We start from the raw sequence: 18869 nt of genomic DNA on the forward strand, positions 1-18869 counted from the left end.
TCTTACCTGCTGCACTTTTTTGTTTTCAAAAGACAAATTTATTCTGAATTTATAGTTACGGTAAAGAGCTCTGCATCTGATCAGCAATGGTTCCCCGACTTTGAGGAGTAATTCAGGTAGAGGTGCTGCTTGTCTTTCATTTAAATCTACAAAGCAAAACATAGGCACTGAAATAACAGCTGTCACGCTGCCTAGAACAATGCTCATTTAAATCAATAATTGTTCTTCTAATACTTTACAGACATCCATTATTATATTGTAATGACAATTAAAATTTGAGGAAATTACTCATTAACCATGAAATCAGTAAATTTGATGGATTTAGATGTCTCTACCCAAATGTTTGTCATAATCTACAAGCTATGTTAGGGCACAGTTTAGCACAGAGTTTAGTTCAAGTCAGCTTTATTTAAAAACAACAGATAAACAAAACAAAATTTATACATTTTAAGAATGTTTTGAAGTACATTTCGCTGCGACAGTCCTAAAAGCATGCAGAAATGAATGATAGCTGTTTAGAAAGCACAGAAGGGCAAGACATTTTTTACAGAGACCACAGATAGCTGTTAGAATTTCGGGTTAAACACAACCCAGAGCAATCACAGGCATTGTTAGATTTGTTCCAGTGGTTATGAACAAATAGCTGAGTCCAGAAACTGTACTCGGATGAGCTCCAGTGGCAGGGTCCAGCTCACGCATGAATATACTCTAGAGGGTAGTTACCTATAGTAAACAGGCTGGTGCATTCTCTGCCCAGGTCATTAGCTGCACAGCACCATATATAACTTTGGAATAGTCCTCTCTGACTTAATTCATGTTGTGCCTTCTGTATGCCATCTTCTCCTCTATTTCCTTCATGCATTTTATTAAGGCAACTGCAATTAAAAGCACAATTATTCATTGACTCATTTGGTTAACCTCAAGAGAATAAATCTGATAAATCTCCACACCATGAGAATATGCAAACAATAGTGGGAAAACTGGATCTTACATGGCAGAATAAAAAGGAACTAAGAAAGGCAAAGATAAGAAAATAAAAATGTCACAGTCTAGGCAGAAAAATGAGCTGAAATGACCTGAATATGCTCAAACTGGTGCATAAACAGGTAATTCTATGACTAAAATCTGGGCAAAAGTGAAATGATAGAGGTTGGGCTTTCACACCACATCTCTGAATTCCTGCTGGCAGGAGTTGCTGCAAATCCAGTAACCTTTATGAAACCCAGATCCCAAACTGCCACACAGCAGAGCAAGGCATTGCCTATGGCCATTGCACAAAACACACTGAGGGCTGTTTCCTTTGAGCTTATTTGAACACATTCCCACAGTTAATAGAATCAATCGTATATGTTAATAGAATGGGAAAAATCATTTAGATAGGAAAAATATGATTCCTTATAACATCTCCCCAGCTTCATTGTGAACACGCTTCCAAAAAATGTGAAAAGCTAGAGGGAAAGGAGATATTTCTGATCTCTTTTGGTGACATCAGAATACCAGAATCTGGAACAGCATTTCCAGGCCAACAGCTGGAAGTTTCCAAAAGAGCACAACAGCCAACATTTCTAAGAAAAATGTGCTGCAACGCTCCAAGAGTGAGTCATGCAGACACATGGATGTGCAAACCAGCAGAGCCCACTGCGTTCTCCTGCAAACATGCTGACCCTAAAGCTCTTCTTCAATAATCCAACCAACCTGCCAGGAACACTAAACAATACAAAGTCTCTGCCCTTCTTGTCAGAAGATGGTAAACTTCCAGCCTAGAGGTTCAGTATGTGTATAAACATATGCTGTACCTCCTGTCGGGTGTTTTGCAAAACGTCCACTGCACAGATGGCGGGGGGTAGCTCTCCGATATGCACTCTATAGCATCCAGTTTTCCACTCCTCTTGAAATAGGGTTTGCCTGGTTTATCTGTTAAAAATAATGTGAATGTTTAAAAATGCTGACTTTTTTTTTTTTTTTTTTTAAACAGACAGTGCTTTGCTCTTTTCACAGCACATGAAGTCACAGGATTGTAGTTTGCTTCGCGAGCTTTCAGTGCTAAGGGAAAATAAAATGATTCTACCCTGAGGATATCAAGGGTTGGTCTCACAAGCTTTTCAGTCTTGATTGCTAAATGCACAGTGTCCCTGCTATCAAAAACCTGCTTCTACACACCAGAGGATGATCCTGAGGCTGATACCGAGGTGTTAACTTGCTGTGGCTGCTATTCACCTCACAGGACAGGAGCACAGACGCCTTCCAAAATCACATCCCAAGCCCCTGGCCTTTTGTGGAACAGCTGTTGGGACTACAAAGTCTCTGCTCCAGATAGGATTGTCGAGTGTTGCTCCATCAGGTCAGACATACAATGGAGGACCATTGGGGGGGTGATGACTTCTGACCACCCGCAGCCTCCTCCACTGCACATCTGGAACCTAGAGGGAAAGTTTCCAGGCAGCTCCAGTCCCCTGAACCTGTCAGGCTCAGACTTGGTCTAAGTATAAAAAATCAATGCATTAAAACTCTTTAAGATTTGACTCAAAAGGACAAATGCCAAGTTTTATCTCATCTTACAATGAAATTAAAACTTCCACACGAAAGACTAACATTTTCTTTAGAGTCATTCTTTCGTTTCCAGCAAAACAACATGATAAAATGAAACTAATATTTTGCCTTTTTACTTTCCTTGTTCATTTCTCTCTTACAAGCTGAGCCTAGAAGGCTTTTTTTCACCTATAGAGATCCACATCTCAGTTGAAGGGTTCACAACTTGCCTGAAGGATTTTATGAGATGTAATTATGACATTAGATCCACAAGAACAGAGAAGACAACCCAAGTAATTGATATGGAGAAGATCTTTATCGAGGCTGTTTTGAACTGCTCTTGCTTGCACAAGTAATAACATTTTTTAACCTCTAAAGCCTATTACTATGGAAGTGAAGGTAAATTTTAATCAAATATTTAATAGCCTGCCCCCTCAATGAAGCTGTTAGAATTATAATTGGGACATGCAATAGGTCTTTAAATTAAATAAGGAGAAATTGGAGGTGTCACTTCTGAAACTTGAGGGAGAAAAGAGTCCATCAGAAGAAATACAACAAAAACAAATAATGAAGGGTTAAAAATGTTGATTAAGTTGTGATTAGTCACAGTTTTGTTTTGTTTTGTTTTGTTTTGTTTTGTTTTTAAATCAAGTAATAATGCTTCTTGTTAAATCTGTCTCTAGAAGGGCTTGGTCCTATCAACTTTGCCAGACTTTTAGCTCTTTGGATTGATTTTTTTTTCCTTTGACTCTTCTATAAAATTTTCAAAATTTATATATAAATTTGGCCCTTTGCAGACAAAATAATGTTATTTTCCTTCTGTTAAAAAACCATGTCAACATAGGTCATTAAAAAAAAATACTTCTTGGACAGCCCTACTTATAAATGGAAAATTGAACTTGGTTGCAGTAGTTGCCTTCTCCCCAGGGATATCCCCTGCATGGTCCTTGAGGCAATTCACCCAAATCTGCTCCCCCTGTGAGCCTTTCAAGAAGTTGCACCTCGTGTATGTGCTCTGCCATGACTTGCTGAGCTCAGCAGCTGCAATGCCAGCTTCTCATGCAACCATGTGTGAGCAGCTGCAGCACTGCTGTGTTTTACCCTGGAGCCATCGGAGAATGAATAGGTTAAGACACAAGTAAACAAGTCCAGCCCGCGAGCTTTGGGAGTACACAAAAGCCACTCTTGGTCTGTCCCTTTTGGCACAGGAGGAAATCTCTCGAAGGGGAGAAGAGGGCTGGTGCACATTTACATCTTTATTTGTTCATTTGCATGTTTTATTGACTAGTGAAAGCTGGCTCGCATGTGGCAACACAGTCTGTGGTTTTGACTTCAGCCTCTGAAGACAACTCTGAGTCCTGTGCATATCTAGGAGGGCTCTTGAAACGCAGCATGTGAGAAAACTGGCACACAGCGTGGGGCTCAACAGGTGACAAGAAGTGTTTGGGAAAGAGAGATGCTTCACGAAGAAAAGTGGGAGGTCACTGTTTTAGGTGAACTTGAGCCTCTCCCCTTGGACCTACTGATGGAGCGACTCCTTTCATCTGAGCCATACTTACTGCGGATGAAAACAGGAACAATTATGGTGTAATTGCTGTTTTTACTTATGACCGAGAGAGTGTATTTTCCAGCCTGTGTTTCTCTTATTTGGGAAAAAGCCAAAGAAGTAACATATCTGTAAAAGAGAAAATAAAGTTGTATTTATTATGTGGAAGGTAATAGGCAGCAGACACAATAAAAGCATCTGGTTCATTAGCTCTGTACTTTGTGTATAAAAACTATTCAGAGATGCTAGAGCTCATTATTTACACAGCACCCTGTGACCTGAAGTGTTTTCATGAATCTTCCTACACATGAAGGACATAGGGCCTCACAGCCACAGGTACCCAAGCACATACCTAACGTTGAGCATTGGGAAGGATGAGCTTCCTGAGCTTAGGACAGCTGTGGAAGTCCACAGGGAAATGCTTTACCTACAATCCCATCCCACATGTCCTGCAATGGGAGGCAATAACCTGGGCTCGGTTTCCACCCCCAGTTTGGCTGTAAAAATTGAGAAGCTGGTGCTGGCACTGTTCCTGGTCTGCACCGTGACCTTAACAAATCACAGACCTCTCCATGCCTCAGTTGCTTTAACTATAAAATCAAAACCTTTTCCTCACATGAACACTGCAAACCTCAAACTGATCAGTGTCAGAAAGTTCCTGGAGACCTCCATGCATGATGCTATACAAATTAAAAGACTGAATTTATTTCTAATGATTCTGAGTTTAAGATTCTTAAGTACATATGCTGTGTACACATCAACACTCAGCAGCATGCTGACTGGTGACAACATTTAAGAAAGATGAGAAGATTAAAAAAATGCATAACATGAAATTATTATTATACACAAGAAAAGTCACACAGAAAACATTCCATTTGCATCCTGAAAGAAATGATCCCTCATATATTCTTTGATCCAGAACATCCCTTGACTTACCTGTTCTCCGAGTCCAATGAAGGTTTACAAGCTTGGCTCTCTTTAAAGAACCAAAGGCATGAAATGATCTCTGAAATGTTCATTATCACTCTTAACTCAATATCTTCAAACACATCGACTTCCACATTTTTAGTTGGTGCATAGATGTTCTCTGTTCCTTGAGAATTCAAATAGCACCCGAGATCTTCCAAAATATTAGAAATCTGCAATGTGAGAGAACAGATTGTTATGTATTTGGTAGCAATTAGCTTTATTTGCTTTTTCATATTCAAATATTTTAAAAGGGTGTTCTTCTGGAAAAAGCTTTCATAAATTAATAATGCCTCCTAATTGCCAAATATGAATAGAAATTACACAAAAGTAACACCTTCAACATACTTTCATTTTCTTTTCAAGTGTCAAACATCCATAAATATGTTAAATTCTACTGCACAAGGGAACATGATAGGATCCCTGTTGCTTTAGTTAATTCTGCTCTCTAGACAGACATCACAGAACAACTTCAGCCAGAAACATGATAATTTCCCTTAGTGGTTATTCTTTACTCTCATTTTTGCTTCCTTTCATGTAGAACCATAGGAAGACAGAGAAGAACTATAATAACATCTTTCTGTTTGAGACCTCAGTGCAAAGGCAGGACTAGATAAATATATATTTTTTTTCTTTAGCATTCCACTGCTTGTCATCACAGCATCTGACTAGACTGCTCCTCAGCTCCTTGTGGGCTTTACTGGGCAGAGAAGGTTTGGGCTGGGTACCTTCACACCTTCCATTTCCTCACCATTGTCTACATCCAAAGGAGAGCTGCAGCCAGAAGGAAAATGTTCTACAGGCATGCAGCAAACTGATGGTGGATTAATGAGTCCCTAAGCTTAGCTGCAGCAAAAGGTGGCAATTAAATAGCTCCACATGAACAGTAGCCCTAAAATGTCTCCATTACTGTGTCAGGTGAAGTTTATCCAATGAAGACAGGGTTTGCTGCCTCCTCTGCCACATGCTGTGCTTGGCCAGGCACCCTGGGCAGTGAGTGGGAGGTGGAAATGATGTGGTTATGCTCATTCCTTGCTCCTTCGTTTTCCCTTTTCTTGATCTGAGAAGTATCTAGAGATAACAGCCATATTCTGCCTCCTCAGATACAAGGACAGCACAGCTTTGGCTGGTGTACTAAATAGAAACGACACATTAGGAATTTCGTGGTTGGAAAGTGGGAAAGTGCTTTATATGATCAAGATCATGAAAGCTGATGAAATACTGCATGAAGCACCATACCTGTAATAGAAGGGATTTCATCTAAAATGACTGAAATATTATTGAGACCAGAGAAAGCCAAAAGATGTTATCTGGCTGTGATAGGAGAGACTACATCAGACTCTTACATTTAAAAGACAACCACTACAGTTTGGGGGACAGGTGTTGACACCTTTCACTTGTTAGTCTGCTTCTCACCTATCTGAATTATTGATTTTTTTTTTCCAGGAATAAAAAAGATTTCACAAACCTGTCTTGAAACAAGAATCCTCAGGAAATACTTTAATCGTAGCTCTCAGCTTCTTTATAACTTAGTAGCACACCATCTCTTACTGACCTCCTGCCATTTAGAAACTTGGAGGCAGAAAACTTGGAGGCAGGAAAGAAGGAAAAGATTCCATATTTGATTCCCTACCTAGCTTTGGGCTCTCAGGCAAGGATTAGACCAGATAAGGATTTATGGGCTTTGGTGGTGGGAGAGGGTTCAGCTTCCACACCAGTCCTAGCAGCTGAGGCACACGTGTTGGTGTTCAGCTATGGCTGTGTGTGATCATTGCTTCACATCATGGCCTTGCCAATCCCCACAGACCATTTATCCCATGAGGGCACGTAGCTTTTTAAATTGATTTCCAGCAGTATTCAGGCAAGCTGATGAGAGATAGCTTCAAGGCAGCAGTTAACGACTTGGTTTTAGAGAAAAATTATACTTACCTATTTACAGTTTCAAAGAATGAATTGTGATATGTATTTCCCTTTAACTTTCTGTAGCATTTTTTTTCCTAACTCTCTTTATTTTGACTGTGACATCCCCACAGGCTAAAGGGTTAGGGTGTTGTAAGCTTCTGGGAAGGTATTTCTGGAATGGACAGGAATATTTTATAAGCAACTTGTTCTCTGTTAGATTACCTTAGAAGATACTGATGACTTTGGTGTTCTTGAATCTTCATCCTTCTGGCTGATAAATACACACGTAATCTCAGATATATTTTGATTCATTGAAGAAGTGAAAGTTATTGCTGTCATAACAAGAACTGTAAAACAGAAATAGGAAACAAATGTAATCCTGTCTATCTTTCTGCCAGGGATAACCATTTTAATAAAAATAAAAATAAAATGCAGCAAAACTGTAGAAAGATTGCATCTTTTTTATTAAAAGGCAGAAGAAATACACAGATATATCATGTATTTGCAAACTCTGCCTTTGTGCATCAAAACTGAGTGAAAAAGCGATTCAGAAAACCTTTCAAAAGTACTGATACATCGCACTTTAGAAGTATGTCTCCAAATATTGTAGAATATTTTCTCCCTCCTGCCCATTGGGAAGGTCAGGTCAGAGACATTCTCCAAACACTCCTTGTGCCTGCCCAGGGCAATGGCAAAATGAAGCTCTCCATCTGCTTTTAGAGCCTGCCATCAGCTCACCCAAGGACCCAAGTTCTGGTCTTTCCTTTTTCCTTCTCTTCAGGACTGTATTTCATCTGTCAAACTCACTGGAGACCCTCCTGAGCCTTCCTGGTTTAGTTCTGCATCCCAGAAACTTGTGAGGGAGGGACAGGGTCGATGCATCTTCCCTTGAGTCACACTTGCCTCTCCAGGAAGCAAACAAGCCTAGAATTCACACTTTTGAGGAAAGAAGATGCAGAAATTGAAGGCAGGGGGAGAAGGAAGGACCACGGTTTTTTCCTGCCTTATCCCAATGGCTCTGTATCAACTCAGGAGCCTGCAGACCGTGGGCAGCTCCCAGCTGGGGCAGCATGGAAAAGTTTCTAGTGCCTCAACAGCATGATCTGTCTGCAATGCTTCATATGAGCCTTTCTCCCGGGTCTGCAGCTTGAAATCTCACTATTTAGCCTTAAAGGAGTGATAGAGTAATGACAGCCCCATTGCTGCACAAAACAAAAGAAAAGAAAAACAGAAGTAGGACTGCTGGGTGAAATGTGTCTGATTCCCACCGGTCCCTAAAGCCAGCCCTTAACAGTACAAATAAGCAGTGAATCACAAAATAACATCTCTCTGCTGATGACTTGGGAGATTTATGTCCTCGGGTCTTGGTTTTGTTTTGTTTTATTCTCATTTTATTTTATTTTGTTTGTTTCCTCAGCTCCTGAGATGGTTGGGCTTAGAGCAAGGTGCAGGGCTGAAAGGAAGATAAAAATAAACAAATCACAAAGCTCTTGAACATATCTACACCAAGCATACTGATTCCCCACCATACACACACCTCTGCAAGCCAGGTTTCCAGCCCTCCCACTGGAGGATGATGGAAAGCAGCCTATGCCCGGCAGAAAACTGCACTCCCTGTCCTGTTAACTGCTAGAGCTTGTTGCTTCTATCCTCTACCTTTATCCTGTGTGAATCCAGGAAAGTTTTTAGGCTGAGAAAGGATATTTTGGACTGAGATGATTCCAACTGTTGTATAGTAAGAAAAAAAAAAAAAAAAAAAAAAAGAGTGATATGCTAGAAGTATTTATATGAGATGAGAAAGGGTGGCTTAAACTTGTGCAGGTCTTAGAGAAATCTATTACTTTGACATAACAGAAAATAAAAGCATGAATGAGCCTTCCAGCAGAAGCAGAATCAAGAAAATAAATACTGGGAAAATGGCAACACTCCCATTTTCCATCTTGGTTTGCCAGCTGCTAGCTGGCCTGTGCAGAGATCGGTGCCATGGACTGCAAGGCAGTCACCCTCCCCAAAGTCCAAAGCAAGAGCTGCAGAGACTGAGAGCACTGGGTAAGGAGTATCAAATATGCAGTATGCACAATCATGCCTTGCATTGCCAAACTGTACTGAAACTGGAATGGAAAAAAAATTGCTGCTCTGAACAATGTTTGTTTATGCCTGCTTTCCATCTTCATTTTCTTTTTATGGGTTATACGAAAATAAATGCAGTAGGAGAAATCTTGCTCTCACTGAGTCAGACAAACCTCTAGTTGTCATAAACTGAGTCAGGATTTCATCAAGTTATGTAGGCACATACACGGGGAAATGCCAGTACAAGTGATTGTCCCCTTGTATGTGGCACTGGTGAGACCACACCTGAATGTTGTGTTCAGTTCTGGGTCTCTCACTTCAAGAAGGACATCGAGGTGCTTGAGTGTGTGCAGAGAAGAGCAATGAAGCTGGTGAAGGGACCAGAAAGCAAGACATAAGAAGAGAAAATGAGGGAATTGGGGTTGTTTAGTCTGGAGAAGAGGTTTAGGTTGGGCATCCAGAAGAATTTCTTCACAGAGGTGGCCAAGCCTTGGAACGGGCTGCCCAGGAGGTAGTGGTGTCCCCACCCCTGGAGGTGTTTAAGAGATGTGTGGACGTGGCACCAAGGGACATGGTTTAGTGGTGGGACTTGGTGGGTCAGGTTGATGGTTGGATTTGTTAATCCTGAAGGTCTTTTCCCACCTAGATGACTCTATGATTTTACAATTCTAAGCCAAAAAGCAGGCTCCCATGGAAAGTTTCTGAGAATAAAGGCTTGACTCTACTGGCCAGATATCAACCAAAGACGCAGTGTCCAGATGGTTGACCTAACAGAACTACTTCGGAGATTTATGCTCGGATGGGGGATGACTAAAGCTGCCTGCCAAAAACTGGGGAAGCCAGCCACACTCTGGCTCAACCTTCCCAAATTTTCTTCCTGACCAGGGAAGGCAGCAAGCTGAAGCCTTTCGTCTTAAAGAGCTACCAGCTGCAGCAGAGATGTGTTCAGCTTGGGGCCCCTCACTACAAGGAGGACATCGAGGTGCTCGAATGTGTGCAGAGAAGAGCAATGAAGTTGGTTTAAAGGGACTAAAAAGCCAGACAGAAGAGGAGCAGCTGAGGGAATTGGGGGCTGCATGACCGCGAGGGGGAGCCCTCGAAGCAGCGCTCCGAGAACCAAAAAAAAACCTCTCGACATCCGAAGAAGAAAAAAGAAATTTGCTCAGACTGCCTCAGGAGCATCGCTGCCAAGCCAAGCTGACTCCACTGGTGTTTGCCGAGTGCAGCAAGTGAGATTTTGTCCAAAAATTAATTTTCCACCTTAACTTTTCTCAGCCCCCCATTTTCAGGTCCCAGATGAAAACAGCTGCAATGAAGACAAAATTACTCTTCCCCATTCTTCTATACCTAATCACTTCTCTCTCTGCCCCATAATTTCCAAGAATTTGTTCTCTGCCTTGTTATGACTTAACACATTTTTGGTACTGATTTGAGCAAACTTCCCCTTTGGGATAAAACTCTGCCTTTTAATGCTGCCACCTTTCTCCTTAGAGGAGGACAGGTAGCAGCTCTGTATATGGCTTATTGTAGCCATCTTATAAATTACGCAGAAATTTTAATAAAGAATAATTCAGATAGCTGAAGATTTCGAGTCAGATATCACACCAGTGATGTATTTTACACCTCTTTGTCAGGAAAACAGAAAAAAACTTTTCTAACAGACCAGGCAGCTGGAGTCAGCAGAGCCAATCCCACTTTTTTACTGATTACTTACAAATCTGTTTGCTTTGGTGCCTTATGTAGTAAAAATAAGCAAATGATGACATGAAGCAGGGTTATATTTTTCACAACATGATTACACATCCAACTTTATTGACTACTTCTGCCATTAACTTTATTGCAGACAAATCATGCTCGGTGATTTGTCTTTTCATCATTCATTTATGCCAGAATGAATCACAATCCAGTTTGATATATATTTCTATCAGGTTTCAGATTTTCTAACCATATACTTGCCCTCCTGAGCATGTGAAACCTTCTGTTCCTCTGGGAATAAGTTGCTTTCATTGTGGGATTGTGCACATTTATGAACAGCCCAACCCCTATAGCTGTTGCAGTGATCTTTCATGATTACTAGCTGGTACTAGCATCATCTACCTCCTTAATTTACAGATTTGCTTTGAAATCGCTTTTTTGAGTCCTTGGTCTATGTCAGTAAATTGTGGTTTGTGTCTGAAAATAGTTATCTCCTTAGCATGAAACAAATGCTGGAGACTGAATCTAGCACGACATCTGCCTCCCTTTTACCTCTCTGTCCTGCCTCTTCTGTTTTGTGGTTACCTCAGCTTGGGCAAGGAAGAAGAACTGCAGGGTTGTATTCAAACCCTTATTTGCCTTCCATTTCACTAAGATAACTTTCCGTCTACCTTCCCTGCGAGTTGGAGATAAACTCCCTGCTCCAACAGCTGGGCTGTTATTTTGCTTGCTGTTATTCATTTTGCCTGCTTTGCATGGGACTAGCTGAGTGAATGACAGCCCCTCCACCCCGAAGGACAGCAACAGGTCCCCGGGACCCGTTGAAATCTCCGCTGTCCTACCCACAGTTTGTGCCATTCTGCCACTTCTGGTCCAGTTTACAAAGAATAACTGGGACTGCTGAGGATACCCCTTTGGGGAAGTGGCTGGAAAGTGGCCGAAAAGGCAGCAAACCTCAGCTACCATGGCAACCTCACTCTCTGAGGAAGAGCCCATATTGTGGCTGGTTCTTTTCTGCTTCTCACACACATCCCTCATCCCCTCAAGGGAGCTTCTTCTTGGCTCCCACATCACCCAGAACTTTCTGCCCCACTAGGCACAGTGAACAATGATATTCAGGACTGTATAAGGGGTGTTGCCAGCAGGCCAAGGTCCTTCTCCTCTGCCCAGCCCTGGAGCAGAGGCCTCATCTGGAGTGCTGCATCCAGTTCTGGGACCCCAGTACAAGAGACACCTGCACATCCTGCAGCTGGGAGAGCTGGGGCTGCTCAGCCTGGAGAAGAGGAGGCTCAGGAGGATCTCATCCATGTCCCTAAATCCCTGATGGGAGGGTGCAGAGAGGCCGGAGCCAGGCTCTGCTCCGTGGTGCCCAGTGCCAGGACAGGAGGCCATGGGCACAGCCAGGCACCCAGGAGGCTCCCTCTGAGCACCAGGCAGCACTGCTGTGCTGGGCGGGTGACGGAGCCCTGGCACAGGCTGCCCAGAGAGGCTGTGGGGTCTCCTCCTTGGGGAGCTCCAAAAGCCGCCTGGACGTGGGCCTGGGCAGCCTGCTCTGGGTGTCCCTGCTTGGGCAGGGGGGCACCAGGGGCCTCCAGGGGCCCTGCCAGCCTCAGCCTTTCTGTGGTTCTGTGAATAAAGGGATAATTCTGCAGGTAAAGATGAACCAGATTAATGCCACCACAGAAGCCCTCCATTAATCAGAAAGTAGCATTGGGCTGTCCTTGCTCTTGAATATCCTCTACAGGATGTTTGTTCATGGGGATGGCACATATTTATGCCATTAAAAAGCTGGATAGACAGCCCTGAAGCAAAGCAAACAGACATATCTCATCTAATGGCATAAGTAAGCTTGCTTTGTTTAACTCTTTTTAACCTACTCTGTTTAAGCACTCCAGACTCATTACCTGACACACTACAGCACTTCAACTGACATTAATGGAATTATTAACCTCCTGCAAGCAAGAGCTGCTTTAGTTAAGTACCCAAAGGTAGAGGCATGAGATTCCCGGCACCTCATCAACAAGGAGAAAAGGATCTGCCCAAAAGAGAAGTGAAAACAAGACTGTAAATAGTGAAATTACACTACTTGTCATCCTAGTATTGTAAAACTTCCCTTTTTGAATGAAAACAACAGCTTCTACAACTGACTATAGTATGTCGTCCTCTTTCTGGATGGGGGTGAGGGAGGGAACAGAGCTTAGACTGAGGATGGGAGAAGGAAGGACAGCAAGAGAAAGAGCTGGAGAGAAGGGCTCTGCTACAAAACCTGAAAAGATAAAAATGAAGCAAAGGAATTTGGTTTAAGTGGTCATTCATATTCGGTAGCAAATTTGGCAAAAATGAACAAAACAGATACCAGTTGGTGTTATTTATATCACCAACCGGTGATACGTTACTTATGATGTTAGGGTTAAAAGACAATTGCAGTTCCCCAGTGGTTGTACAGATGTAAAATCAAACATACTGCTGGTAACAATAATGGGCTTTTCAAACCAGCTCTTGCACCTCACCCACTGGAAATCTTACCTACACAATCAAGCCTAGACTATAGAAAAGGGAATACCACTTGCTTTTACAACAGTAATGGAGCTAAATATCCATGCCACAAGCTAGCCTTTCTGTACGTTTAAACTGCTCAGTTTTTCAGCAGTTTTTAAGGAAATATCCTAGAAAAATGAGGGAGCTGTTTCATCCTGAGTGGGAAATGCACACAACATTTATCCAGATGTCAGTCTAGCTTTTTATCTTACTTCTCATAGAAGACAGAGAAAAAAAGAAGAGTCTACTCTTCAGTCACACCAGCAAATTTTAGGGTATTGTCTGCGTTTCAACGTTTACAGATTCCTTAAGGAAGCATTTGGCATCATACTTCTGTTCAGATTCCTAAAGCATCTTCTTAAATGTATTTCTCTCAACAAGAATAGGGTTAATCCATATGGGAAATATGGTATTTCCCCTCTCCTCCCCTCCATTTGAGAAATGCTGTTCTTTGTTGGTTATGAACTGATTTTCTGGTCCCTACTTTCTTTTTAAAAGTCTACGATCATTGGGTTTAAACAATCTTTGTGCTTTTTGAGTGCTGCTATATAAAACTGAAATTGCTTTCTGTCTTCATCGGTCATCTGTTCCTGTTCTTCTTCTTTTTTTGCTCTGTAAATGTTTTACTCTCCAGTCTCATTTCCACTGATGTTTGCTGTAGTTCTTCACCCATGCCTTTTGCAATGAATGTCTCTATGAAAAATTTCAGGAAAGCTAACTCAGCTCGATGACCCCAAATAGCTTCTCAGTTTAACAGCACAGAAACCTACATGTGAAGGAGTTTATGCCATGAAGCTTTTGAAAGCTGCATTTTCAGAAGCTTGAGAACAAGAGGACAAGGGGGAGTTTGGATTCAGCTCTGTGCTGTACTATGTTGGGGCCCTGATGGGAAGGAGTGCAGAAGGGGATGCTGCAGAAGGACATGATGCCTGCAGCTCTGCTCCATTGAGCACAATCACACAGCACCCACCAATGCACTGATGGGTAGAAACTGACTGCTGGATAGCTGGAAAGTTGGGTAAGCTGAGAAATTTTCCGGGGAAGAGAGGGAAAAAGCAAATGGGGCCAAACCTCAAAAGAAATAAAACACCAATAGTTTTGAGTTGCATTTTCTGGAAAATAACCCTCCCCCCGAGCAATCCCTTCACCTTCAGGAATCATCTCTTTGAAGAGATGCCTCCTCTGATCCATGAAATCCATGGTGAGAGATGACAATGAAAATACGTTCTGCTGGGCATGACTGTGTTTTCCTGAGTAAGAAGACCACGCACTGGCCTTATCCAGCATTCACAGCTGGCTTGCACCAAGGTTTCTGCAAGCTTCGTGAAAGAGATTGCAGTCAGGATTAAACTTGATTCCCCCTGGGGTACTCATTGATTTCACCTTTCTGCTGGTGGCGGGGCTCGGTGCCTGGACATGCTTTGCAGTGCTCATCAGCTGGGGTGCTGGAAAGCAACGGGTGTATTGCTGGGAGGTGGACACATCCTGACAGCTGCTGGGTCCCAGCCTCTTCTGGCCCATCTTGTGTTTTTCTGGTTCTCTGCCATAGGGATGTAACAGACACCTGTGTGTCCTGCGAGGGGTTTTTCAACATATAAAACTCCCAGATTTTTTGTGCAATCGGACCCAGTATAAAGTAATCCAGAGCTTGTTAGGGCCTGAGTTTGCAGCCCTTGCTCGTATAAAATTTCCCCTCATTTGTCAGCCACGCTGAGATCTTAGTCAGCAGCTCTGAGCTTCGTTTCTCTCAGGTGCCCTGGAACTGCAAAAGCAATCCCATGAACAGCTCTCAGCAGGAGCGGGCACAACATGAATAAAAGGAACGAGAGCAGTTAAAGGAAAGCTTGCTCCAATGAGAAAGGTCACCCAAAGTCTCTGTTTGTCACACAATTCTCCAACTTGTGAAACATGAAACTATATTACTGCCTCAGTTGCCAGTCCTCATCCACCTTCCCACCTCATTCGCTAATGCCAGGCTAATTGCATGCTAGATCATGCTATCATTAACCACAAGCTCTTGCTTAGGATGACCAGAAAACGTTAAGAAGGTGAGAAACTGAAGTAATGATTTTAATGCGCGTAACTGTATTTACATACATATTGTGTTGTATATATTGTTTTCTAAAATTATCGGGATTACATTCCTTGCTGCTGGGTATCATTTATTCCAGCAAATAACACTGACAAGATGCTTTTTCTTTCCTGCAGCTTTTGCAGTTCTGAGCCTGTAATTTAAAGACAGACCTGGTGCCTTAATTCTGCACGTACCGGTGAGATTTTCCTCTAGCAGTTACTACAGACTGGCTTTCCTTTCTCTGCCTAAGTGTCGCAATTTCTGATGATTCTGGTTCATCATACAGATACAGGCTGTGAGTCTGCCCAATTTATTACTGGGTCTTACCTCGAGACAATACGTGGAGTTTTATGGGGAACACACCCGTCTTTAAGAAATGACATATAATTCATTAAACACTTAACAGTTTTCCATCAACATTGCTTTTAAAGAGTCATCTGCTAGAGAGAGAGTCATGGAGCTGGCAATTCTCAGGATTTCTGCTGTCAGCTACATCTCAGAACTTTCAGCTCCTACTCAGCTTGTATGTCCCAAAGCATTTGCTTTTTTTTTTTCCCCTGTATCTGCTGGCCTTACAAGATGTATTACTGCCTCCCTACATACCTTGCCTTGACTAAGTAGTATCTCAACCCAATGAGCAGCAGTCCTCATGGACGATAATCGCACCTCATGCTCCTCTGGATCTTGCTCCCTCCTCAGAGCCATCTCTCAGCCGTGCTGAGGTCTGTTCTTCACAGCCGCCTTCGGGCACTATCACATCCCAGATGCTAATCGCTTTTGTTTACCCTGTTATGCAGCCTGCAAGACTAGCAGAGCTCAGTCGAGAAGAAAACACAGAAATCCGTCTTCAACAGGGTTTGCTTAGTAGTAGTATCTTCAATCATGCAAAGCAGGAGATCATGAAATACTCATTTTCATTTTTACTCCACCTTGCCTTCTATCTCGGGTAGACTTTCAAACATGAATGAATAATACCTAAACAATTGCTCTTTGAAGTAAATATTATTGTTCCCGTATATGGAGCTGAAAACGAACCCCAGGTTGTAAAATGACTTTCCCAGGCACGCATCAGAACTGAGTTGATCAGAAAAACAACAACAACAACAAAAAAAGCCCACTCTCTTGTTGTTTGGGTCCTGGATTTTGAATCAGCAAGATCATCTCTGATAGGAGCAAGCCACAGAGCCAGAGAAAAATAGTTGCAGGCATCTGAGATGGAAGAAAACATTTTTTTTTTCTTTTAACAGTTAAAATGTTGGCATGACTTCACTCTGACAAAACAGATAAACTTTCTAGATATTATTATTGTGCTTTCTTCTGTTTAGGTTGTTCAACAACAACAAAACCTGGTAAGATACAGATGCACTGCTAAATTTCGTTCTATCAACACAGCTCATTTGCAGATTATTTACTTAGGAAAATACAGATGTATTGTTTAAGGTGATCAGGTGAATCTGGTATTAATGCATTTATGTCAGGAAAAATAAGAAAAAATAAGTATTTTTAGGTACTTTTTGCCTTGTGCATGAAACGTGTCAGGTGCGCTAGAGCAACAGCCTGGCTGGGACACCAGGGTGATGGGACAGAAAAAGGGACACCCAGAAAAGAGAAGAAAAACAGGATGGAAAATAAAAGATGCAGGAGAAAACGAACAGATAAGAAGCCAGAGGTGAAAGAAAGTAAAGATGTGAAGGGATGCGGTGAGATAATGGGAAACAGGGAGCAAAGTGTCCGAGGAGCAGGTGGAGGAGGCCTTACCTGGTAGCCAAAGCGGGGTCCCCGAGGGGTGGGCAGCGGGTGGGCACAGTGCCATGGCTGGCGATGCCCTGCCGTCCTCAGCCCAAGTGCGTGAAACCCGGCTGTGCAGGTGGCTGTCTTCAGGGCGCACGTCACTGCCCGCAATGAAACCACTTCTTCAAAAGCCCGGGCCCCAGACCTGAGCCTGAAGGAAACGGCTGAGTGTGGGCGAGCAGAGGGGCCTCTCTTGGGCTGAGGGATATTTCCAGCGGCGGGTGAGAAGCCAGAACCTGGTGGCAGTGGAGCTGTTGTGTGCCTCTGCCAGGCAGGGGAAGCAGCTGCCCAGCGCGGGGACCATGCCCGGTGGGGCAGCGCGGCTGCGGCGTGGGTCTGTGTTTAGCCCCAGAAGGAATAGGGAACTAGCGCTGCCCGCAGGAGGGTGCAGACAGAGCTACAGCTGCTCTGAGGCCATTTCACAGATGACTTGTCAAAGGGATAAAAATAAAGGCCTCTGGGGTCACCCACAGAGGCAACCCTCTGGGGACACTGCGGCCTTGCCCAGTGTGCAGCACTCCAGCATCTGCCTTCTTGCTTCTTGCTTATGGGGTACAGAGGGTCCAAGTAGCCCAACTAGCCCAGATTTACTCGCCCCTGCTTTATAGCAGGACCAGGTGCTTCAGAAGGGCAAGCAGAAGTTCCTGGCTGCTGCAGCCATGCATTGTGTCCCCCTGACAGAAAGCGGCTCCATTTCTGTGGGCTAAGCTTGTGCATCACCCCCAGCTTCATCCCTGCTATTCCCTCAATTGTTATACATATTTTTTTATTGTTAGAGACTAAGAACCCATTCTGCAACAGAGCTAAACAATCTCTGTCCAAAGAGCTCGCATGTAAGCAAATAAACTCAGTGTCAGTAAGATGTTCTTAGCAATGTGCCAGAGATTATATCTTGAATGGATTTGTTTTTTGGTACTGATACATAGTAAATAATTTCTTTGGCATTAGGGGAGATTAAATAAAAATGTAGATGGAGCAGAGCTAGACAGGTATATTGCACATAAAAGCCATAGAAGATGTCCCAAAGATAACTATAGGAGAAACGGAGAAACAGCATTGAGGCCAGCATTGTTAGAGGAGGTGAGCACTTGGTCTCTCACAAGACTGCCTCAGAAATACAGACTGAAGCAATAACACTGTACTCAGGTGCTGAAGACAAGTTTGAGTTTGATGCAGTGCATAGGAAGGAGCTGAAGTGATTTGCAAACTAGGGAGGGACATATTTGCATGAACTCAAAAGCTGGGAAAGGAAGCACAGGATTCCATAGGCCTTAAAGAAATCATTGCAAACTGGAAAATACCATGCTGGGAACAAGCTTTCAGAGGTCTTACTATGTCTTTGGCTTGCAGGTGGCCTTTTCTTTGTACACAGACACAGCACAGATGAGGTTGGAAGACACCTCTAGAGATCATCTAGCCCAATCCCTGCCCAAAACAGGGTCAGCTAGAACAGGCTGCCCCAGGCCACATCCAGCTGAGTTTTAAACATCTCCAAGGAGGAAGTCTTCACAACTCCAGGCAATCTATTCCAGTGTTCAGCCACCCGCATAGCACAGAAGCACTTCCTTATATTCAGAGGGAGCCTCCTGTCTTCCAGTTTGTGCCCATTGCCTCTTGTCCTGGCACTGGGCTCCACAGAATTTGGCTCCATCCTCATTATTCTTCCCCATCAGGTATTTATACATGTTGATAAAATCCCCCCTGAGCCCTCTCTTCTCCAGGCTGTGATTCCGGCCCTTTCACCCCTTTCTCATCTGT

The 18869-nt window shown here is 43.1% G+C and overlaps 1 protein-coding gene across 1 annotated transcript in view; it reads right to left on the bottom strand.

Moving 5' to 3' along the window:
- Positions 1-17173, bottom strand: part of FLT3 (fms related receptor tyrosine kinase 3) — a 41281-nt gene extending 24108 nt beyond the window's left edge. Inside the window, exons 1-7 of the mRNA XM_082752712.1 lie at positions 17079-17173; positions 7166-7290; positions 5012-5214; positions 4089-4204; positions 1797-1914; positions 724-875; positions 7-146 (exon numbers count right to left, since the gene is read on the bottom strand). Of these exons, the coding sequence (XP_082608838.1) occupies positions 7-146; positions 724-875; positions 1797-1914; positions 4089-4204; positions 5012-5214; positions 7166-7290; positions 17079-17133 (909 nt within the window). The 5' untranslated portion in view covers positions 17134-17173. The remainder of the gene's footprint in view (positions 1-6; positions 147-723; positions 876-1796; positions 1915-4088; positions 4205-5011; positions 5215-7165; positions 7291-17078) is intronic.
- Positions 17174-18869: the final 1696 nt, after the last annotated feature.

The sequence above is a fragment of the Aythya marila genome (assembly GCF_965140915.1).
Source record: "Aythya marila genome assembly, chromosome: 1".
NCBI classification, from domain to species: domain Eukaryota; kingdom Metazoa; phylum Chordata; class Aves; order Anseriformes; family Anatidae; genus Aythya; species Aythya marila.